At 39.8% G+C, this 25,811-nt stretch overlaps 1 protein-coding gene across 3 annotated transcripts in view; it reads left to right on the top strand.

Annotated features, from left to right (window-relative positions):
- Positions 1–22,185, top strand: part of Glut4EF (Glucose transporter 4 enhancer factor) — an 84,353-nt gene extending 62,168 nt beyond the window's left edge. For all 3 annotated transcript variants that reach the window (XM_046612883.2, XM_046612886.2, XM_046612885.2), the window contains exons 5-7: positions 19,841–19,938; positions 20,649–20,904; positions 21,426–22,185. In XM_046612883.2, the coding sequence (XP_046468839.1) occupies positions 19,841–19,938; positions 20,649–20,904; positions 21,426–21,641 (570 nt within the window). In that variant the 3' untranslated portion in view covers positions 21,642–22,185. The remainder of the gene's footprint in view (positions 1–19,840; positions 19,939–20,648; positions 20,905–21,425) is intronic.
- The last annotated feature ends 3,626 nt before the right edge of the window (positions 22,186–25,811 follow it).

The following is a 25,811-nucleotide window of genomic DNA, read 5'->3' as shown; positions in this document are numbered from 1 at the left end:
ATATGCTCGGTAGAACGACTGCGTCAGTCGCACTCGTGTTCAAGCAACACGAATAAATGACTCGAGCAAATTACTATGATTGCAGGTTTGCGGATTATCTTTGAATAAATTCCTCTCGCCATTCAACGACGTAAAATATATTGCAGAATGGCGTGCTGTACATATAATATGGATCAAAATCTGCAAAAATTTGCTTATTTCAACGTATCAAGAGCAGAGCAGTTAAGGTTTGCAAAAGTTTGCGATTTCTATAGCAAGGGCTGTATTTACACTCATGACTTGCGCAACCGCGGAAGAAGATATTCTTCTAGTCCAGAAACGCGTGAGAATATTGTGCCAGTTGAATACGAGTACTGCAGTGTCGCCTTAAATTTGCGCCGTTTCACCTCAAATTCGTAAATTTTCCTAAGCAAGGTATTGTGATCAGACCCAGAGTTTCCCTACCTGCTCTACCCTAGGATACGACATTGGGATTCCCTACCGTAAACCTATCTTACGGTAAACTTTTATCTCCAGAAAATGCCTCAGGCGCATAAACCTTGTGCCAAGTAAGTTAAGGCGGAAATTACCAGTAAAAACTTACTATGCAACTTAGAAACCACCAAAATGACAATGTTTACAAAATTGAAAACCATCGAGCAAATATAGCTAGATCGTCACGCGCTCTTATTCTGTCTCCATGTAGTTTCTGCATAGAGCGGTGCCTTTCTATGTTATCTTTGTGCTCATAAAACTTTCAATCGAAGTTGGTCTGAAGACGACGGAGACGAAAATTCGCGAGCGAACTGACCATAATTACGACGTGGTCAGAAATACAAGGAATTATATATCTCCGTTCTTGTTCACTGATTGTATCAAAATAGAGCTTGAATAAAAGCTTTGCAAACCCACGTTCTAAATGATATTCTCAAACGTCGTAGTTAATCGTGAAAGGGGAGAATTATCGGTTAATATTTTCACTGTACAGGTCGTAGGCTTCTTCTTCGCGGTAAATAGACTGCGTCGACTCGCGCGTTAACTTTTTTTTTTTCATGCACTTGGCGCGAGACTTTACCGAGTCTCTTGATATAAAGGACGGAATTATCCTCTACAGCACTCATTCCTGTTACCTTCGTAAACTCTGCTGTCCACACGGATCGTCTCGCAAAATCTACATGGATATTCAGACGCTACGAGCACCGAGACGCTGCAGCTTAAAATAACAGACGTCGGACTGTGGCCGACAACTTTCGGTAGACGTGGTTGAAAATGCGAACTAGGCTCGCCTAAATGACGACGAAGCTCTTGTCGTCTTCTTTGTCATTTACTGGAAACATGGTATCCACGCAGCTTTCGTCAACCTCTCTAGTTAATCTTGGTAATCGCCTGAAATTTCAGCTGTAGTAAAATCTTCGACTGCATTCAACATGCTAGCTCAAACCAAGTATTTCTCCCTTACCATACAAACGAACAATGAGATTGATAATAATATTATAAAACGAAAGTAATGGTTGGACAAATCAGACAGTTCAAGTTCGGTGAAAAGCTCAACGACTCGTCCAACTATTACTTCTGGTTTAGAATCAATTTTAGGTTATTTGGCATAGATGAACGACTTTTCAAACTATCACTTCCGTTTCGAAAAAGCTAAAAGACTTACTACTACAATCATCACTTCCTCGGTTTCGAAATCAATCTCATTTACTACACAAATGTACAAATCTAGACGAATGCACGTGTGTATCTATATTATATTTTAGCGAGGACAACTTTCGTCTTCGATTGCGTAATAGTCACTATGTGATCATTTTAATTTCGCGTATACCTTGGTACAATAGACTCCACGCTGACGCGTAGGCGAAACAAGAACTGTATACGTGGGTTTGGCGTGACGTCACCAACTGCGATCAATATGGCGCCGGTTCGCCTCAGCGCAGCCTCCTTGAGTCTCGTCCCTCGCTCAGAACGCAACGTAGCCCTGTAATGACCTACGATGTGTACAGTTTGTCTATTCGATTTAGTCGCACTCTATGCCGCAGAAACTAACATCATATAAAAAACAAATTTGTATCCGAAAACATCGGGTTTGCTACTTATTTCACTGTGTCAAGAGCCACTACAGTGTTTTTCTAACATGATATTGAGAATTCAAATTACCAGAGAACTTTTGCGAAGGCTGCGAATAAACCGAATAGACAATCTGTACAATGATAAATGCGTGATTACAGCCTCTCTGTATGCTCACAAGTTCCAGGCGTATAAAATTTTTTCCACCTATCGTTTTTCGCTTTTCCGTCTCTCTCTTTCGGTCTATCTTTTCAATTCGACAATTAACAACTCGCACAATCTTTGTTATGGTAGGTGACCGACGGTGCAGTTGATAATACCTATACAAGGAGATAATGACAACGCATCGTCATTCTGCAACCAGAAACGCTATTTAAGACATCCGTGCACTATACGTTGCAAATCGTGTCACATAAAAAGAATTGCTTTTTTCTCAGTTTTTTAAAAACGCATTACTTCGAGATGCCCGCACATTATTTTCGACATAGTAAATTGCCGCATACGTAATGTAATAAAATTTACAAAAATCAATGTAACTTATTTACGTGGATATTATCTCCAACGCGTATATACCTATAGTAGCCCCACCACGATAATTTGCGCCAAGCAAGATATTGCAAACCGCTGTAACAAAACGTTCTCTCCTTCCCTCTCTCTCTCTCTCTCTTTCTCTCTCTCTCTCCCTATAGACGTATCAAACTATCCATCTATCTATCTGTGCGTTTGTCTACCTATCTTCCTCTCACTCATTAAGCTACAGACCTTGGAAACAGTCGTTTACGAACAGCTTTCTCTATACACAAACGTGTACGTGTACGTGTTTAAGAAATATGTGTACATGATTACGTAGGAATAGACAACGTAATACTCATATGATGCAGGTTACACGGGTAAACGCTGAAATATTTCCTCGGTTTAGACTCTATAATACTTAGCTGCAATATCGATAAACGTCCTTAGGCGACAGACTTTCTTTAAGGCCACGAGTTGAGTAGGGAAGAGAAAGACAATGCGCGCGTAATATCGCGTAATAGATTTACCACATTCCGATCTTGCGTAAGTTATATTATCAGTTTCTATACCGAGCACCGATAGAAGTACATCTCGTATACGGTAGTTCGAAAGTGCAATCCAACCGAGCGGATTCAAACAGATGAAAAAAAGGGGATAAGAGTAAATGCTGTTGATTTTTATTTTGGAGAGACTGATTATTGTAATAGTTAATCACGTTCGCCTATAACTATAATATACATCCATGCAAACATGAAAAGAACTTCATGGCCGTTGTGTCAGACGCACGCGAAGCCCGTTTACATTACGTACTGTACAGTTTTCGTTGATTCTTATACAAGGTCGCGCTTGCGCACTGTACAGACTGTGTGTACGTGTACTAAAATTGACGCGACGATGATAAAAAGGTGTCGCTCGAACATTCGGGCCTAGGACAATCAGCTGTGCGTCACTACAACAGACGGTGCTAACTGATCTTTAGTCTTGAACGACGATGAGTTACAGTTTGAAGTTGAAACCGTTCGAACTACTCTACTCCCTTTCACCTTTTTTTTCCCGAGATACAGATACCACTTCGTTAGTCACGTCAGTTCTACTAACTTACAACGATCTCTGGTTCCAAAGAATGCACTATATGTACAGTGTACCTACATAGATACTCTTCAGCGTTGTACATATGTGTTCGAGTTGTACATATAACTAATACACGCTACATCATTATACGCGTGTAGGTATAGCGGAATGAATTTTTAACAGCATTCAACTTGACTTGCCCAACCAGTGTGACGCAATGCTCTGACTTGTTATAGTTACTAACTTTTTGCAGTATCTAAGTTTGTATGCCGTCAGCTGCTTAAGGGGCTATCGGACCTTCCTGTTTTACCAACAGATTCAGGCAATCGTATTTTATACTTTTCTCTTCTACAAAGATGTAAAATTACTTCAAACCTTGGAAAACAAAACGATTTATGCTCGCGGTGGTTTGTGATTGAATAGTCGAGTGAATAGTACAAAAAATTGACAACCAACGAATATACAACTGGTGTAAGATGATTATCATTCGCTTTGAGGTTACAGCATGCATATTTTTTGTATCTTTTCAACAATTATCCAAACTTTTCTTACAACTAGTCATCACACAAGTTCGATTATAATATCGCCATTACTTCCCAAAGCTTGCCGCTGTTTCATTACTCACAACTGAAACTTGTCGAGAGAAAAATGTGTAAAATATGATTTGCAGAACTTATCCATGAAATAAGAAGTTCCTATAACTCATCTTCAGAATTTTCATACCGATTGTGAGAAAAGTGATTCTAGGATCGTGATGTTAATTTCTGCTAGGTACAATTGGTAACGAACGATTTCTTCCAGTGCAGTAAAGTTGTTTCGGGTCAAAAAATAGCGAACAAATTAGGAATGACGGCGTTGATAAGATTGCAAGCTATACCGTTGCACTTTTCAGTTATGATATTATTATCGTTCATTATAATCAATCAACGACCTTGATGACGGTCAAACGGACGTTATCTTGTTATAACCGTGCATATTATAGCCTTGAGAAACTCCTTCTTCACGTTTACGTTTGTGTTGCGTTAGCTTTGGATATCACGCAAATTTCTTGTAATACTAATTAACGGATTGCTGGTATTTGTGTTTGAATGAAATTAATTGATCTTAATTAAAATGACAATAAATATATGTATAACGAGTTGATATGATAGTAGCTCGATGTTATTGGTTGTTAACATGAGGTACTCGGCAATAGATTGTTACACGAGCATAGATTGAAATTTGTTGAGTATAATTGGTGGAGTGAAGACGTCCGCTCTGGTTAAGGGTGCGCAGACGGCTAATATATATTCGAAATTGAAATAAAGAAAAAGTCGTGGGAGAGGGTAGGGAAGGACAGAACAAGGCTCATAAACCTGTAGGACGCAGACGTGGTGGGAAAAAATTCAGTTAGGTAATTTCAAGGTTGGGCATAGAAAATACGGATAGAAATCTGCAGGACCCAGTGAAAGTTAGCAGAAAACATTTAGGAATCAGATGAGTGGTTGTAAATTACCTATTGAAGCCTAGCGAGAGATTTGTGACGCAATTCTCGTTATCCTCCGAATACGATACGATAACGCAAACTCCGCACGGATCGATCTCCGCTGATCAAAGATATCGAACCTTGGAACATGTGACGGGTGATCACAAATTATTTTCCTGCCTATCAGACCGAATCAAGCTGATCGAATCTTCGATTTTCGATGAACGAACCATTGAAGAAGAAATGAGTTTTAGTTATTTTCAAATTCGGGGTCCACTTCTACGGTACATGAATCAATCGAGATGAAACGAAAATAATTACGAGAGTCAATTATTGACGTCTCTAAGCGACGTGACGTCTACATCGTCTTTTTCATAATATTTCGGTGCCCTCGAGGTACTAATATGGTTTTGCGTCCATTTACCTTGAAGTATCAAAAGATTAGCGACAAGTTGTCCTTGGTACAGAAAATTCGTTTTTAGTTTGTTTGCCAAGTGGTTATCGTATATCATATATACTCTATATATACGTATACCTACACCTGAGTTTTGTAACACGTTGTTAGCCGAAATCAGTTGAAATAAGACGGGAAGTTATTTAGATTCAGAATATAATAAAGTATACTACATTGAGAAATGCTGCATGTAGGTGTACATACATAAAATTGACGTGAAAAAATTAATTCGAGAAAGTTTACAGCGCTGTTGCAAGTTTACGTAACAATATAAATATTACGTCGGAAAAAAAATGAATATCGCAGTACGCCTATCGGAGAAGCTATAACCACACAAAGCCACAGCAGGTACCAAATATCTGACACCATTTGTATGTGTAAGAATAATTTATAACGTGACAGAATGTACGCGAAAATATTTGCTTAGCTTCGAGAGCCCTGGTCTATTTAGTACCGTTTCATGGCACATAATCTGCACCAGACGACTCCTATAACCTCGAACGCATGGCACGCCGAATATTTGCACGCATTAGGAAGGTCAGATTCGAACTCGTTGGGATAATGTCAGTCTTATGGTAGATACGAATCATTTAAAAGTCGAAGGCGTAGATGAAAGTGATAAGTCGTTACGTGACGTTCTCCGTCGCGTCGGTGCACTGAAAAAAATAAGAAATCTTTCAGGACCTAGGATAACAAATCGAGTCGACCGCGCTCTCCATCGGTTAGTCCGCCCGGGAAATCCCCGCTTTGCCTCTCCGCCGCCGCCGCCGCCGCCACTGCCAGCACGAAGTCTGCATGCAGTGACCTTGAATTTTGTCAGAAATTCCACATGTAACGGTCCGGGTGTGTAACTCACGCGCGCACTCGCAAGAAATACTTCTTTGTATGATCATTCGAATGGATTGCATTTATTCGGATCTTTGACGCCGGAGGAGGCGATCTGTTGTACCAACTGACTCTCGTATTTTGTTATAAAAGTTATTTTTTATCCTGCATTTTACTCTACGTTGACTTAATGTCACAAAATGAAAGTCTGACAGCTTTCACGATATTTTTCGTGCCTGGATATTTGTAATATTCACCTATAGCCATTATAGTCGGATCACACAATGAAACGCATTTTATCCTAATCACACCCAAATTTGAGGATCTAATTGTAAATACAATGAGCCTGCTGTAACTGAAATGACCAATGGTCTCTTGACTTGCAATTTTTTAAACGTATTATGAAATTCATTTTGCATGTAACATATCAATATAATTCGTCATTGGCCGTTTTTATTTTCATATCACTAATGTCTAAGTAATACATGAATAATGGCGGCAATCGACTGACGCAAGCTTTGAATTACAGGGAATAAACTTCATGCGTAGTTTAAGAATCGTCTTGTTTGTCGAAAAGGCGGTAGAATGGACATTTCGACATATGCGAAAATCTCGATATTTCGTTTCTCAGTCTCTTCTGAAGTGAAATTCTGCTGCACCAACTATGGCATTGTATGGGCTCATTAAAACATTTTGCCGGAACTATAAAATAGTATATTGTGTAATAAGGAGGCAAACTCGGTCTTTTCGGGTCGAGCGTAAGTTCGCAAGATTAGTCGTAGTTGAGCATATGTACGAGCCGAAGACGAATATTGCAAATACGTGAGGTGAAAAGGCCATTGCCTCCTTGTTGAACACGATTCTTTATACAATACAAGAGCATGTTACACGTTTTTTCGTGAAGCACGAAATTGAGGTTAGCGTCGCGTAATGTCAGATTCGTTCGCGACAGCGCACGCGCGTTCGCAGACGCACTCTACCGTCATTGAAACGGGTACTTTGTGTACGGAAAAGACGCTTAAAAACCGCGTAAAACATGCTCGCGTTATATAAAGGATATTTTTGCAAGTCAATAACATGTTTTTGTCTTAGCGGATGTAACGCATGTATATTATTATTTACAATTATTTACGTTACGCAAGGGTTAGCCCTTCTAAGACCTTGAACTTTGACAGAATCGCAGGTATCGCTCGAGGCGTTAACGCCCGTGGACACACTGGCTATCAATCCTTGATCACGGAGTAAAGATTTACTCACGTTTGCAATGCGGGTTTAACGCAATCGTGTAACTAATAGCTATTCGATTCACTGCCAAGATATTTAGGCCGAATAGACGCAAATTATAGGAGAAAGTTGTCTATAGTCGCAACACACTCAGGTGGTGAAACCGTTTATATAAGACCGTCCATTTATTCTTAAGGATTTGGCATGCCGAGGTTACGTATAGTCTTCGTTATTGTTGTTATTATCCTCAGCATACTTGTTATTTTTACGTCTACAGTCGCACGACCACGAATATCATTCATTCCTCCTGGTGAAAGGTGCAATGGCTGCCTGTTATCAGATAATTATTCATTTATCGGTACCGCCACATCCACTGGACAGGGGACACAAATTTACTTGTGATCTTTGTGGCGATACCAACCATGATATTTTTCCAGTTATCGAGTCTGCTTCCACCGAGGGTTCGAATCCGGTCAGAATCGGGTGGAAACATTCAAACTCAAATTTAAAAGATTGGGTGCGAGTTCGAGTTCAGCTACTTCCACCATCGTTAGCGGTCACCTCAACCCAACTCTGACCAGATTCTAACCCTTTGTGGAAACATACACATCCAAGCAAATTTCTAACTTTCCTGTTTTACCGACAAACTCGGTGAATGATGTTTTTCCCTACCCGGAGTAAGCAAATCTTCAAACTTCAGGAAATTATAAGTATCTATAAAAAAGTTAAGAAAACGAATAGAAAACCACCAAAAATAACGTCAACGCAAGTGAAAATCAATTATAATACAAGTGTATTCGCAGTGTTCCCCCAATTTTTCGAATGTTTTCTATGATTCCACAAGATCAGCGATCACAAATCCAGTAATTTCTCAGAGTTTAAGACACGCCAAAATCATCCTGAGTTATAATGCATGCAGAGGAAATTGACGGACGCAATTTTAGAGTTAGTGTCGAGGAGTGGCGATGTGTTTGTCGATAATGTTCGATCGTGAGTCGTTGAATCAGCGACGCATTTCGCAAGTCTAGTCGCGCAGTACGTTGGGTATATTTTTATATTTAGCGGGCTTATTGGCGGGACTATACAGCTACATGTACTAAACCGTACGCGTCGGATAATTCGTACAGCTGCTGTTGATAGTCCTGGCCTAGGGTAACGTTATCCTTGTAGACTCCTAAACCCCACCCCAGCACCAAACTCCCCTACTCCTCCTTCGTCGTCGTCAACGCGAGTACGGCCGCGCGGCTGCAGAACTCCATCCATCCACTTGTCAGTGGACGCGGCCTCGCCACTCCAGCCAAATGTTTGCAAATCTTTGACCTTCGCTGGTGCGACTCAATTCGCAATTCTAACGGCCGATAGCATATCTCTTTACGTTACCGCTTATTGACCCGTTCACGGCGCTGCAGCTTATATGGCAATGGTATTCATCTATTTTCTCCTCATCTTTCATGCTCGTCACGTTTTTCGAAACATGGCGCTTCTACAAATGTAATGCTAACTGATTTATGTAATCAATTGATCGATTGCTAATGGTAAGTATACTGAGGTCCATGAATTAAGTTTAGAATACACCACCATCTGGTGGCAGTAAATATAAAACACTAACTGTCATGGCCGTCGCAATTAATTATAGAGATCGTTCCTTATCGTTTATCTTACTCTCGATCGACTTATCATCATAAAATGAAAGTCTAACAATTTCCACAATGTTTTCTGTACCGTGAGGATTGGAAAATTGACTAATAACCATCACATGATTACCACTTACGATACTGTATTACCCGTGCATTTTGGCTTTACAGATTCTCATTTTACGTTATTGCAATGAACACTACGTAGAAAGTACCCAGTTTAGAAAAAAGAATACAAAAGACTCGGTCCCGTCTAAATTATGAAAGCTACTTTCAAGTTTACCTACACAAATACGGCGGATGCGAGTACAGCAGGCATTCGTGCCCCTCTCCACCGTGCGTCTTCCTACGATTACCCGTTTATTGAGATGATCGAGATGGCGAAATAATTCATAACACCGGTCACAGATAACGACACATAAACGCCTGGTAACCACTGCTAGTCTCCAGCAATCTTTTTCTCTGTCTCAAGTACCCCGATACGTAGCATCGCTAAGTGCACACCTCCGACCAAAAAGACTCCGTACTTTTGCTGCCATTATCTCAACTGCTGACTGTTTTTTTTTTTTTTTTTTTTTTTATTATCAACGTATAGTTATATAGCTCTGCAACGTGAACATGTTGCTCAGAATGAGAAACTACTGAACAAGTCGACCACGGGTCGAAACCCGTGATTACGCAAGTCGACCAGCCAGCCGTCTTGTGTTCTTTTGATGGCACAGAGATTTTCTTTCTGTCGCGAGCCTTGATAGGTGTCGAAAACCGGGAGTCCAGCTCTTCTGCACTTCTGTTACGATCCCGTACGATCACTCACACATAGCTCTGGCCAATCGGGTACATCTCAGCTGCATGCACACATTTGTGTAGTATAGCTTGACCTCGACGTGAACGTAGCGCGGAAGAGTTTTTGACCCAGATCTTCAGGTTTTGATGTGAAACATCTATAGCCGCACGTAAAACAGATTTCTGGCGTGGCGACGCAAGCCGTGGCGACGCGTCGCCACGCTATATGATGGTAGTACGGTGTGGCGACGCGTCGCCGTGCGCAATCGACTGTGCATTGTATACTTCCGGAGTGTATACAGTGTTTTGTTTTTGTTTACTACAGTACACATAACCTGTGTTTTACTTGAAAACAAATTATTCTGATAATAAAATGTCTGACAGTAATAATTTAGAGAGTGAAAGTGATCAGCCTCCTGCAAAAAAAGCAAAATCACCCGATGACACACTATCAAGTCATCAGTAAGTTAATTATATTTTTATAATTAAAGTGTGCATTTATCTGTGCATTAAGCACGCGTATATTTGGTGTGTTTTTTTTTTTAATTGATTATTAATTTTAATTAATTTTAATTTTTTTAAATTGATTATTAATTATAATTAATTTTAATTTTACAAAATAATGTCGATGTTTCACATCTACCAGGCGTCCCGTGACGGCTCATTTTTTTTTTTTCTTAAGAAAGGATGATTTACTTATTTAACCTGCATTGGTCCATATTATACACTCTCCAAGTCTGATTGTGAAAGAATTCCTACTTCTCATGAAAATACACCTGCGATAAAGAAATTGATTTTATTGGTTTATTGAATCAATATATGAGCAGATTTTCTTCTGCTCGTTAGTTTCACCAACTTGATCGAAACCGCGCGTAAACTATCAAAGACGATGAGATTCAAATCGTTCGATCTTGTAAGGAAATTCAATTTCGAAACCGAGTAGATTTAACGCTTTGTGCTAAGAGATGTTGAATCGTAATATTATTAATTAGAAAGTAGTGACTATTGATCTAAATATCACTGATATCCTTTGTTAAATTCACTACTTGACCTTAATTAGAATGTACTTGATATAAAAAAAACTAGAACTAAAACCATATTTTACAATTCTCACTTCTTCTGAGTTATGGAATCTCTTCAAACTTTGACAAATGACGGGGCTGTTGCTTGTGCTTGTGTGTTGACTCGAGTGAATATGAAATATTCTCGGAAAGACAAAACATACAACAGATTCTCAATGAATTTGAGGTTACGATACGCTACTGATATTCGAACCCCACATGTTTGTGTTTTTACATCGATTTTTGAACTATTTTAAGACAACCCACAAACACAATTGCAAGGACCATCATTTCCCGAAGTTTGAAAATATTAAGTTACTCTGCGGGGAAAAGAATAAATAATAAAATACCATTTTCTCACTTCGTCGGCACTTCAACTTGCCCTCAAAGTCGAAAGACAGATCGAGGATGAGGCAACCGCGTGATTGAGGTAATTTTCACTATGCCTCCAGTGTTCTCGCGGCATAGTCTCTCGACTCTCTTCCTTCTCTCTTCATTCTCTCCCTGCTTCTCACTCTCCGTAATCTCCGGGACCTTTCCCTTCCTTTTCTCCCTCCCGCCCTTCACCGGCTCCTCTTCCGCGTCCCCCTCGATCAGGTCAGTGTACATCCCTGATCCTCGACCACGCGCACGATTTTACCCGCGCCTTCGAATATAATGGCGATGTAAACAAGCCTGATGCGCATGCGCAGGCTGCTGAATTCTCGGCCACCCGTCACGCGTAACGTATTGCACACCATAGAGCCGTGCGCATTCAGTGGACATGGTGTCCTTGTTTTACACGCACCTATCCAGGACAACTCGATTCGTGAGTACACGCATGGAGCAATTGGGTTTCACCTGCAGAGTTGTAACCAGCAGACGACGTAACGTCCAATCGATCGCTCTTTATTTCGAACCACAAGGTTCGTGAAAAGTCCGCGCGGTGATTCTAGCCGGTGAAAAATCATTACCAAAACAGAAAAAAACGCATTAGACTGCAGCAGTATCGAAGGTGGCCAGTATCGTTAATGACTGAGCAGCAAAAAATGGACCTCGTCGGAAGCAGCCTTAATTATTTCCCGCTCAATTTCTCGCCTATCTGCGCAACCGTCCTCTTTCCGACCGACTTCCGGGTCGCACGGACTCGGCAGAATAACTTCCGCTATATGTAGAGACGGAATTTACAAAATTCTGCCATAACCGTGCGCATGAATCATGACAAACTCGAATCCAGCACTCTACTGTGAATTTATTTCTCAGTTACCTTGCTCTCTTCTGGATATTTTCACCTTCTTACTCCGCTGCGGTAATGGCGACCATAATTATCAGTGAACGTAATAAATTTTGAAGCAGCTTGCTGGCGGAGGTTGATTTCGCCACCTGCACCGTGTACTCAATCTGCAGAAGACCTGTATTGCACGGATTTTTCCTATGTTACTTAGACGGGTTGAAAAACGATCATAAACTTTGCCTGGCTGAGCTCTGTATACTCCTCAAGATTTTTTTTTTTGTGCTTTGCAGCCGCGATCAGTTGACAACCGCGAGTTTTCAAACGAATTGATGCAAATATTTACTTCAACAGGCGGGTAATACATTATTGTACAGATAAATTTTTGGCTCTTCTAATCCATGAAAGTCTTTATTCAACAAAAATTAGTTTGCAATTGATTGCAAGATGGAAGTGTTATCGAAAAGTTTACTTCTCTTCTCTATCTCTAGAAAATTTTCCGACTCAGGATTGATCGTTGTCGTGTATTAAAAAAAATAAATAAATTGTAGTTAGTTCCGACATTGATATTTCATTGTATCAGCCAGTTTTATTTGATTTGAGAGATGTTTTAAGACGACTTGGAACAATTTGGTGTACGGTTTTCAAAGGCGAGCAGCGGACGGGGTATAAAATATATAAAAAGTATCGACCGAGCTCGGAGCTATCAACCAGCCTGAGAACAAAGGGTGAAGTCAAAAACCTTGAGATGACCGAGGGTGACTCGAGCCGATGAGGGGCGAGGTGAGGGACTTGGAGGGCGGCTGGCTAGACGGGTTTCCCGAAAACGTCCCGGTGCTAACAAAGAATGTCGAACCAACGGTCGTCGTGGTTTCCCAGATTTTTCTCTCGAGCATCTAATTCTCAAAATTACCTTGACTTTCACTTCTCGAAAATCACTTCGTAGCTATGATGAATTTTCGTTATTTTACTGTTTTCTAACAATAAGACTTGATTACATGCGAAGCATTATTCGCTACATTCACTTTATGTCAAATTAATGATTTCAATTGATTTTCAATAATTTCTACTTGTTTCTATCTTATGATTTGATTTTCCAACGTTCCAGATGATTTCTAATAATTTTTTAATCCGATAGAATTACAAGAAATCAACTAGAACACTAGAAGATCATTGAAAACCAGGAATAACATTGAAAATCAATGAAAATTAATCATAAAATATGCCAATGAAGTGTTTTCTGCAACACTTCCAGAAATTTTGCATGATTTCCAAGCCTAGCTTGTGATTTCCAACTGACACGCAATGATTTTGAATTATTTAAATAGGTGTCCCAATGAATTCTCTGTAATTCCTAAGACTAATAATTTATAAGGGGATGGTGTACTCGTGTTAAATCCGCTGAATGGCCAGATACCGAAATGGATATTGCAAGACATTTTCCTTCTGGCATGCAGCATCCTACGTTTAATTTAATTAATCCTACGCTTAAAAGCGCCATTTTGTAATATCCGAATTATTAACTGATAAGGGAAAATTCAATTTTATTGCTTTGTTGAAAAATGAATCTGAAAACCTGAATATATATTAGTAATTTTGCTCAAGTATAGCGTCACCTCGAAGTAATTCGATTTCATTCGATTAAAGAATGTGATCTAGCCGATGTCGCTGCGATCGAAGCCATTGAATTAGTGAAATCCACAAGTGAATGGCCCCTCGGGTGAACCCACAAGATCCTAGGGGCCGGGTGAACCGCAACCTGTGGATGGATGTTGCTGCAGCGGGGATGGGAACACGCGGTCGGAGCGAAGACAAAGGAAACCTGCCGTTGCTCCTGCGTTGCCGTTCCTCCTGCCGAAGTCTCGTTCCCTGGACGCGGCGGTGTGTGTACTATTTTTCTGCGTCGAGGTACTCGCGTGTAGCCACACATGCCTACGGTGGCGTATAACGCGGAGGGATCTCCGTCAGGCAGCTGCGGCGGCCGTGGTCGGTCGGGGCGGGCGGAGTAACGCCCGGAGAATCAAAACAAACTGGCGGTGGAACCCTCGTGTCGGTGCGTCTGCGCCGTGTGGTGAGAGTCGGCCATTGACCCTTATGCCTCATACCGCCTTCGCACATCCACATGCGACCTGGTACCGATACTTGCCGGGGTGACTCGGGAATTCTCAAGAAAACAAACTCCCTGGACACTCGATCCTGCATGGTGCGCACCCCTCCCTCCTTGATTAATTCATACCACGGATCGCACTTGCATTGACTACTATTTGCACGATACCTCATCTTTTGAGTGATTCAAGATCGTATGTTTTTGTCCCATTGGATATATCATGCTAAATACCTTCCTGTTAATAAATAATCGCATAAAATTATTAAAAATAATGTTCGGATTATTCACATTTATATGTGTAATTAGTTGAGAGAAGATTTGTAAATCTCTTAATGTACTACCACTTTATATAGAATTTTTTAGTAATCTACAGGACATCGTAACCTCTTCATCACAGAAAAATCGATTCGATCTTGCCCCTGCAACAATATTGGTAATCTAGCGAATTATTGTGAATTTTTTGAATCCTTGCAAAATTTTGAACACACTACCAAGTTTTTCAAGAAATTCCGTCTTATAGATATATTTTTATTTTGTAAGCAAAGATTTGGAAGGGCTGCAGTTCCTCGATAAAACTCTGTGTTCCTAGTAAATACGGTATTTTTTGATCACAATCGATTTCGGGGCTGAACCGCCCTAACGATAAATTGGACATTGCCTCACGATGTATTGATGCGATTGTACTCTGCGGTCTTACCGACCAAGTTGCGCAATCGGTTTGCGCGTAGGTTTGAATCACGTTTGCGTGCTGATTACAGTAAAAAATCTGAAGGAATCGCTCCAGCTTACAAGTTTCTCTCACAATCAAACGTGCTGCTACGCCTTACTTCTGGCTCATCTCTCAGGTTTGGCTGGGTTCGGTTGCGTTTAGTTGCATCGGATCAAGACGCTTCGGATGATAATATTCAGATGTTCCCTGTACCACAGCTGCACATGTTTCGTCCCGCGAGACACTTGTGAGCGTAAGGTCGTTCGACACGCACACAGCAATCACGCACGCACCAGGGCAGCAACCCTAGAACTGCGTCTCCGACTTTACGTACAGCAACCTGGCGATCAGCGGCACAGCTGTAGATACCCGTGCGTTCTTTTTTGTTTTTCCTCAACCTTCTGTAACACGCACTTATCATTTTTGTATACCTCTTTTGACATCTCGGAACCCGATTCTCTTGTTTCCAATTTTTTTCCCCGTCTCCTTCAAACTGATCTCATCAAGTCGCGATTACAAAGAGTGAAAACGAAGAGATGACACGGACGTTATTCATTGTGCTACACACGTGACACACGTTCTTTGTTTCGAACCTTCAATCATATCTCTCGACGCGTTGTCCAGGTATTATTCACTGATTGGAGTCCTTATCGCTCCTCGATGTCGGTAATATTATCCTTCGTTCTTATCTAAACCAAAACATGTTGTACTGCGTTCGTCCGCAGTTTCCATCGCTCTCCGAATGTTTTAACAAATGAATCACTGTACGAATGGAACGTATAGCTGAAAATATCTAGTCATATGATTCAAAAAGTTCTACCCAGGGGATGTGAACCTTCCTGTTTAACCGATCGATTCAGTAAATCATAATTTTCACTATTTTTTTCTTGAATAACGAAATCTTCAAAATTTGAGTAATGTCAGGACTTATGATTGCGGTTATGTGATTATGAGGAAAATTTTTGAAAAAATATCCAGTAAATACGAAAAAAAAAAATCCGACGAAGGTTGCAAAATTTCAAAGCAGTGAACTAGGCCTAAGGTCTGATGACGGTGCATTGACTCTGGGAGAGAAGGATTGGGCTTTTGTACGAACTACGAAGGCAAATGCAGGCTACGCGGACTCGAAGGAAAGAAGGAGAGAAGGAAAGAGAGAGAGAGGGAAGTAGGTCTGTGACCCCGGGATGGACGGCCGCCCGGCGCTCGCCGGTTCCCGCGTGACTCGCCAGACATCGCCCTCTGCGCCTTCGCGTCCTGCTGTCTTATGACGCCGTGCAGCCTTCGCATGAAGAAAAATACGGCTAAAACATGGAAAAAATGTACGTGCCCAGGCGCACGCGGTACTTTTTCTTGGTGAAAATCCTTGTCGTGACCTTGAGGACGGAATTTCGGACCTTCCTGTTTTACCGACAGATTGAGCATACCGTAACTTGTGCTTGTTTCTCACCCTGAACAATGAAATCTCTTCAAACTTTAAGAAATTATAGGGTTTATGATCATGCTTGTGTGTTTATCAGGAAAAGTTGACGGAAACACGTCAAATAACCGTACAGTTCATTCTCATTGTTTTAAGGTTATGGTACGCTGATGTACAGCGGAACCGCATATTTTTTCATCGCTTTTGCGTAATTTTTCGAATTACTATACAAACGTGATCATAAATTCTGTGGTTTCGTTATTCCTATACCTAACTATTTTGTTACTTAGAACAAGAAAAAGTGTAAAACACAGCTCGCTGTATTGTCGGTAACACAGGAAGCTCGTTTGAATCGCTTCGTGAGTTTTAGCGAACACAACAAAGCGATTGTTTGTAGCTGTACAGTAAAGTACATTATCGATAGCCCAATGTACCAGACCTCCGATCTCTCCCCATCCCGCCAAAAAAACGGAGCGTCCCACGTGTCTTTTCATGCAATACCCGCATGCCAAGCTTGGCACCCAGAGCGCCCTTAATTCATTTTGATAAGTCTATTAATAAACCAGCACTTGTTCAATGCCTGTCTTATTAAGATATTGTAATGATATACGTGTAGTATTATCTCGCCCTATGGTGCGGAAAATACCCTATCATTTAAAAAGTTACAGACGTAATTGTTCAAGCCTGGTTGCTATAATTATTTTTATATAAAACCCAGTCATTTCCTGGTTCTTAATTTCTCTTGATCATTGTGAACGAAAAAACAGAGACGTATTTTGTTTGACGTTTTCAAGACACCCAAAAATACGATCTTGCTCATCAGAGCTACCTTGCTTTGTAAAATAAGATCAAAAATTTTTGGTTGACAAAGAGAAAATAAAATATTTCACTAGAAAACGCCAAATTCTCAGTTTTCCGGTGACCAGTCAGCCTTGTCATACCATATGTTCCGAATGTAACAAGATCCTATGACCTTCGCTGGGAATATTGACACTAAGCATTTTTACGTGGATTTATCTGCTCGACTCGGGTTTTACTTAATGCTAGCTACAGGTGACGTCAGCATTGTAACACCGATCCTGTTACGTTATACGCCAGGTCGCTTGTACCTTGGAAGCATACACATGTCTATTACAAACTAAAATCCGCTTTCTCGATACCAAATCTGAAGTCATGTTAATTCACTTGAGTGTATATAGCACTCCCTTTAAGTGTGATTTGCGGTATATTTCCAAATCTCTTCGATTCAAAACAGTTTTTCATATCGACGAGTCGAATTACAAACGAATACTATATACCTGTATTATTTACATGTATGCAGGTAGAAACAAATAGCGTATACGTGTAAGGGACATGACCTTAGTTATCTAAAACGAGACAAAGAAATTTAAAGTAAGGAAATAAACCCCTAAATAATCCACGTATCGCATCCATGTACCGACAAATTGGACGTTGAATTGTTGACAATCGAATGTTAATCGTATTTATCGATGTAAAAGTGAAGACTTAATATACCTTATAACGCGACCGTCTGAATGGTCTGATGCGAGTTTCCGAATTACTTCTGAACGTAGTAACACAATAGATTTTCGTTGTAGCATTCAGCAACGACTAATCAATGACGCTTGCTTGAAATCGATGAAAACTTGCTTACTTTTTCGGTGCAGTTTACAAACACCTAAATTGATGATTGGTAATAGAAAATTATATTTTATCGCTCCGCGCAGGAGTAATTCGAAAACCTGGCATAGCATCACTATAAGAGTATAAATCTGCTCTGATTCACTTCCATCACACAGATACTGTTTCATTCGTGATTACTATCATTGGCTCACAAATAATAATGCTGGAGATTTTTTAAAAGGTTTTTTATCCCTTTATCTAAGTTTTTGCTGATTGTGAGACGGTTCGACCGATTCCTCTATCCCTCGAAAGATATGCTTGGAATATATACATGGCGCGAAAAATGTGTCAGTCAGCTGGGAATGTCCATCAATGTCAGTTTCCCCTGGACTGAGAACTGGCTGTACTTTGTCCCATTGTTAGTAGCTGCTATTGCGCGTTCTCTTCCTCTCCTTCATTCCACCGTTCTAAACACCACGGACTTTGCCGCACGGCGACGACGCACTGGACTCGAACACCTCTAGTGGGAAAAATCGATGACCCGACCGAGTGGCGTAGGCGTCTCCTTTTGTTTACGTCGAAACGAGCGCCGGCCGGCTTTAACCGCTACACGAGGTGCACGAGGAGGGTGCGAGCTCCTCACGTGGTATTGATTCCCCACCCTCTTTTCTTTTCGATACTCCCTCTCCATAAGGGTGTCACATTACACGCAATGGTCGCAGACCATGTTGTGGACTGGCGACGTCGATTCTCTATCCTCCCCACAAGGCTGTCTTGAACACGGAGGTGAAAAATCTAGTTCATCCGTATTGCGTGAAAAAAGAATTTACTTATAATAAGAATAAGAAATTTTCGTGTTTGTTTCTACGAATATTTCTTTCCACGATGAAGTTCCGTACGCACTTATTTGAATCTTTACCTATCTTCTTCTCATCTCCGCAACTAATTATCCGAAAAAGATGACGTTAAGGGGATGTAACAGTTTACTTTTACCCATTGAGCTTTTTTCGAACAGTAGCAAATGTTGTGCGAAGTCCTGTAACGTGTCATTCCTCATTATTTCTAGAACACGAAAAGTCCCTCAGGTACCGAGAGTAGTGAAATTGTCAAAGGTTGCTGGGGTCAGTCAGCTAAATGAAGAGTTTTGAAGCTCACGATCAGTGCAACCAGGCGCGAAACGGTGCAAGGAGCTTCGATACATAAATTTCTCATTGTTAGCGACTTGATTAACATTGTAATTCCCACACGCGAGTCGGTAAATACAGGATCTCTCCTCTTCCCCCCGTGCCCTCAGCGCCCTTTTGTTTACTTCAAAACAATAGCCATGGTTGGGTGCCTTCAGCAATCTTTGGTCGACATTAGTGCCAAAAATGCGCAAAAGTGACTTGATCAGTAAATGTGGCACTGTTGTACGTACTAATAAAAATTCACGTACATTGCACAATATCTGCTTTACATAAACTTTGTCTAGCGTTTTGCTTTCGGAAATTTTTTTGCAGAACACAGTTACATACCTATGTTCAAAACTAATTTTGTACGGTGTTCTAAAGATTACACATTTTAAATTCACTTCAATCAATCACTTAATGCCCCATGCGAACGCCAGTAAAGCAAACCAATAAATAGTTTACGTGATTAGCCTACCTTATCGAACTAATTAGGTATAACTGGTTAACTTTAACGTGTCTTTTATTGCAGGCGCATCGCATGGTCTTCCAATGCACCTGGCCGGGATGTCTTGATATCCAAACGACCTGTGCTGCCATCGAGGAACACGTACGAAAACTACATCTAGGGTGAGTCTACATATTTCTTATTCACAATTTTAGTATTAGAAAAATTTATCTTGAATAACGTTTTGTAACTGAGCATAAATTTAATGTCAAGTATTCATCGTCTACAACTTTGCAATTCAAACGGGTATCGATCACTCGAAGGATTACTTTCTCTGCGAAAAAGACTTGTAGCGACAGCAACGACATAAAGTTACCATCTAGCGGAGCAGCAGCTTACCGTCCATTCTGTTGAGAAATATCGTGAGCTGTTTTCCAACCGCTTACGTAGCAAATGAATTCCGCGACTCGAATTCTCAGTTTTTAGGACTTCGAAACGCTAACATCATATTTTAATAATTCTTACTGTCATTTTGTTTGGCGTGAAATAGTACTCGAGTAATAACGGGTGCTGAGAATGATTTTCGAACCGATGTAAAACTAAAACCGTATCCATTAGCATTCATTTTGATTTGGCGCCAGAATTTCAGCTCCCATATTATACCGTGGACATCGGCGAAGTCTGAAACTATTAAAATTTGTTTGGAAAGTATTAAAGATTCGAAAAATACGTTCAAACCCGAAATTTACTTCCTGTGCATGTTCGGGAAAAAATTTTCTTTATGTACAAATTATAGAATTGGTATACTCTTAGATCAGTCTATTAGCCGATTTTCTTGTATTTTATTGAATAAAGATCTTGAAAGTACTGAAAGTTTTTTTCTTTTCCTTAGCCCCAAGGAAAGGCAAAATGGAGACGACAACGAAGATGATGATATGTCGAATCACGAGGAAGAATTTTACTACACAGAAGTCGCCCTCGGATGCCACACAAGCTCTCCACCCACCATGTCACATCGGGACATGGCACGTCCTCCCCATGAAGATCCAGAGTATCAAAAACAATTGCGTCTAGAGGCAGTCCCAGTTGAAAACACTACAATGCCTATCAAAGACAGGAGCAACACGTTCAATGTTACTCCCTCTCCGGTAATTATCCTTGAAAAATTGTTGAAATATTATGAGTAAGGCAGCAATGTTCGTACATAATAATTCTCAAAATGCTTCTCTCATGAAAAAGCATTTCTAAATGTTTTTGAACAAAACACTGTAAGATTCAAAAAGCTTTGACAAACTCTGAAAAATTCTTTTGAATTCTGATTACTTGTGATCAGTGATGGGTGAAATTGTAATTATTCAATTACAAATAACAACATATAATATAATTTGTATTTGATCTTCTGCTGATTATAATTGAAATGCATAATTTAATGAATTTCGAATTGTAATTCCAATTTCTTTACTGAAACTCTGAAATCTTTGTATAAAATTTCTTAAAGTGTTGGAATTCAAAGCTTCTAAGATGTTTTCCAAATTTTTTTATACATCCATTTACATATGAAAAAGTACTTCGAAAAATTTTTCCACCACGAAATTTGTATAGGCGAATTGTAAAATATTTACCACTGAAAAAAAGACAGTGTATAATATATTTGGTGTTTTGCTTACAGAGTTCTCCTATAAAGCACATAAAGTTATCACCAAGGACTCTGCCCTCTTACATGCCGAACAACGGACTTTTGGCCGTGTCTAATAAAATGCCAGCTTCTCCTCGCCGGATGCGCGGAGAGACGAAAAAATGCCGCAAGGTGTACGGAATGGATCATCGTGAGCTCTGGTGCACACAGTGCAAGTGGAAAAAGGCTTGTAGCCGCTTTGGCGATTAGGTTTAGACTTACTTGCCACGAATAACTGGTCTCCAGACATGTCTTATTGACCCCAAAGTTTGCCAATGTTAGGTTCGGCATGACTGAACTTCCTTCCAAAGACTAACTCTATATATTGACTTAAAGACATTATACTGTCAGGTACAGAGCAATTACAGAAAAGTATTCTATTTATATTATTTTAACAGGTGGTGAAATCAATTCTTGATTTTCATCAGAAAATATCACACCGTTTTGTATATGTGAACCAAGTTTTATTAATCCCATGACGGATTGTAGTCGTCTCGAGGCTGGTCCTCTCGCATCGCTTTTACTGAAACGGCTTTTTCAGTTTCACCATTTAATTTGTACATAGTTAGACCTAATTTCGATTAAATTTTAGCCTAGCAGAATCACTGCTACTATTTTCACACGATCGCGTGTAGGTATAAAATAAATGATATCGAATTAATTGATATCAAAAAAATATGGATCAAAATCTATACAGCTGGTCTTGAAAAAATTCTCTAACAAACTTTTACAATATATATGTATATGTGTGTGTGTGTGTGTGTGTGTGTGTGTGTGTGTGCGTGCGTGCGTGCGTGCGTGCGTGCGTGCGTGCGTGCGTGCGTGCGTGCGTGCGTGCGTGCGTGCGTGCGTGCGTGCGTGCGTGCGTGCGTGCGTGCGTGCGTGCGTGCGTGCGTGCGTGCGTGCGTGCGTGCGTGCGTGCGTGCGTGCGTGCGTGCGTGCGTGCGTGCGTGCGTGCGTGCGTGCGTGCGTGCGTGCGTGCGTGCGTGCGTGCGTGCGTGCGTGCGTGCGTGCGTGCGTGCGTGCGTGCGTGCGTGCGTGCGTGCGTGCGTGCGTGCGTGCGTGCGTGTGTGTGTGTGTGTGTCTGTGTGTGTGTGTGTGTGTGTGTGTGTGTGTGAGGAAATATGCGTTCTAGTCGATGTAAGACAAGATGGTTGACTAACAATAAGTACTGTTAACTCTTTGTTCCTGACACTTGAATCGCACAAAGTACTAGACAAATATTCACTGTACAGTTAAATGGTGTAGTACTATTTGCAGCTGAATCAACGCAAATTTTTTATTGAACCAAGGTCTGGTATTCATAGGCCTTGCGCGTTTTTATCTGTGATTCAGTTACTTCGTGGAATGATTATTTCTGTTGACATCACTGAAAGCGAAATTTTAATTGGCCAATCATAAATTACAAGTGTAACTTGTAATTGAAACGGAAGCAAAATAGAAATTGCATTTGTAAAACATTATGTGATTTGTATTTTTTTTCTAATTATAAGATGCAGATGTAATCTGTTGTTTATTTCGTGCTAATTGCAAATCCCACATATAATTTGTAATTGAAATGTAATGTAATAACAAATTGTAATTAAGCGATGCTCGATTTTGCCCAGTTTTGCTCGGTATTGTATTGCTGAAATATAAAGAACAAAGGCTTTGGAAAATTGAAATAAGTGCATTGGACAAGAACTTAGCATTTGGCAAACTGTAATGGGGTCCCTTTGTGATAACTTCGTTACAAGAATAAAGTGTTCAGGAATAGGCAATTATGGAGTAGTAGCGCTCAGTGCGGAAGCTGGCCACTCCTGGTTCACTTAAAAATATCGTTCAGGAAATGGTGTACTACAGAGATCAGATACTATCACTTTGGATTTTGGAAGCATTATTAATTGAAGAAAATGAATTGGATTAGTCTGATTAAATAAAAAATAGCAAATTGTGATATTTTGTCTAAATTATTCAGGTTCTAAGGGACGGGAAAAATAAAAAAATTAATAAAAATAAAAACGAAAAAAATTGAAAAATTAATTTTATACACCGATCTATACTGCCAGACAAGTTAGTTAAAAAAAATTGTTAAAATTTCGTAAGGTTGCGTCTTATAGGTCGTTATATCGTCCAACTTTGGTAGCTGTTACTGTTTGACAGCTGTAAGACTATTTGCATAAGCTCCAAACGTCGGCAGCATAGTTACCTTGGCCACAAAACTTGATGTGATTCACCCGAAAATGTACAAAATTAGAGTTTGAGCAACATTTTAACACATTTCTTCAGAATTATTTTCATATCATTTAAATAAATGTTTTATTTTCGGTTTTTTTTTTTTTCAATTTTTTCTCAGGATAAGACATCACCTGCATGTTTTCGCTGGTGTTTTGTTTACAACCATGTGTTAAGCTTGCCTTGTTCCGCTTATTAAACATATCTTTCAATGACAACATTTTGTAACTTATGGGGTTCCTAAGTCTCAAAAATAATTTTTCATCCATGCTTCGTTTTCTGCATATTATTGTAGTCGGGTCCATTATCTTTATTTTCATTGATTGACGAAGCCGAAATTCGCGAAATTAAACAAATTATGAGCATAAATTTCCAGTCCCGCTTCGCCGTAACGCGATTGTTTTGCCACTCGAAACCACATTTTCGATAACTCATCACGATTTCATCAAAACCGCTCATCCGATCACTTTGAAATTTATACACGACTTTCATATGATTATGGAATACTAACCTCCTATGGATCGAATTTAATATCCGTATGTCTGTTCAACATATACAGCTGAAGACACTGCTGAAGTCTAGAAAATATGAGTTAGCACCAAAAAAAAAAATCATAACTCTACTAAAGTTAACTTCATTGATAATCGGTTCCATATATAGGAGGATAGAGGGTACCTTAGCCTTTAAAACGATCTTTGGTTTTCGTTAGTCAGATACTTCGTTTGGCTTAAAACATGGTTACCATTTTCAACGCAGCTTTTTGCATACCATGACTCTAGTGGCCATAGCAGCCACAGATTTTAATGTTACGAAATAATTTTTTTTTTTTTAATTTAAGCTGAAATAACATAATTCTAACTCTGATTTGCTCAATTTTTTCCTTCCGCTTACTCCTGAACCCATACAATTTTAAAACTCGTGAACGTTATAAAACGCTCTTGGGTTAGGAACCCTCTTAAAACATGGTTATAAACAAAATGTATTGTATACCAAAGTTTTCTTTAGAGAACAACTCATAATTCATTTTTCAAATTATGCAAACAGTCTGTAAACTATGTTGTGTAACATATATTATTAATATGATGGATTACACGATTTTCCTTGTTGAGAAACGTAAATTACAGCGAAAAGTTCATAATTGTTCCATTTGCTTTGGGGCTATTCAACAAATACATTCGTTGTTTTGGACGATTCCCGCTCATGTAACAGTGGTTCGTTCAATGATACCCCCCCCCCCCCATAATAGCGCGTCATACATTTTTTTGCAATTCAGATGTGTTATCCGTTTCACATTGTTCCACTGGCACGAACGTTGTTTCCGCAACGCATCAATAGAAAAAATTAGTTTTTATTACTGCCTAATACAGCTCTGTGAAATTTTCTGTTTCTTGAAATTTTCCCGTCCAACGCTCTTCAGAGCAGGATTAGTCGAGTGGAGGCAGCAGGTCTTGCATTACAATATGCGAAAATTACAAGTTAGATCCCTCAATTTTACTTTCTGATCAGGAAAAATAACTTAACATCACGAGAAAAGTATTTCAGAAGCGTCAAATCCCTTCATTCTAGTTCTGTTACATTAAACGAATGCAAATAATTGTGAATTGAGATAAGGTAATATTGTTGATTTGTTGCAAGAACTCTATTTTATAAGGAAACTATCAAGCCTCTCCGAATCGTAGATTCTACCGAAACTTCTACGAATGTTTCTTTGGCTAAAAATATTGCGCTCCTGATAGGTTTCATTTGATGGACCCTTTCTTTGCTCAATTTACAATAGATCTGATCGTTGAGAATTCCAAGTTACCTCGTTAATCCTCTGAAATAATATATTCTATCCCATTTGGAGATATCAAATCCTATTGTTGAAATTTTTTTTTTCCATCTTATTATTGAAACTTGATGAGATGTAAATTAAAATTAATATTCAAGTCAAAAATACGTAACACATTTCGCTTGTTACGATATTTCACTCACCAAGCTGCTGATATAATCATTTGTAACCAAATTGAAAAGAGGTCCATCAGACCAAACTATGCAAACTCAAACTTCATGTTTTAGCCTAAGGAGACGACCCTAGAAGTTTGAGGAGGTCTGATATTCTCCTTGTTAGTCAAACAAGTAAGATGATTATTTGGAGCGAAGCTCTCTGGAAGGCATACTGTGTTA

The sequence above is a fragment of the Neodiprion pinetum genome, chromosome 2, assembly GCF_021155775.2.
Source record: "Neodiprion pinetum isolate iyNeoPine1 chromosome 2, iyNeoPine1.2, whole genome shotgun sequence".
Classification (NCBI taxonomy): Eukaryota; Metazoa; Arthropoda; class Insecta; order Hymenoptera; family Diprionidae; genus Neodiprion; species Neodiprion pinetum.
Note: the sequence above shows the minus strand (reverse complement) of the source record. Positions and strands in the feature narration are given on the sequence as shown.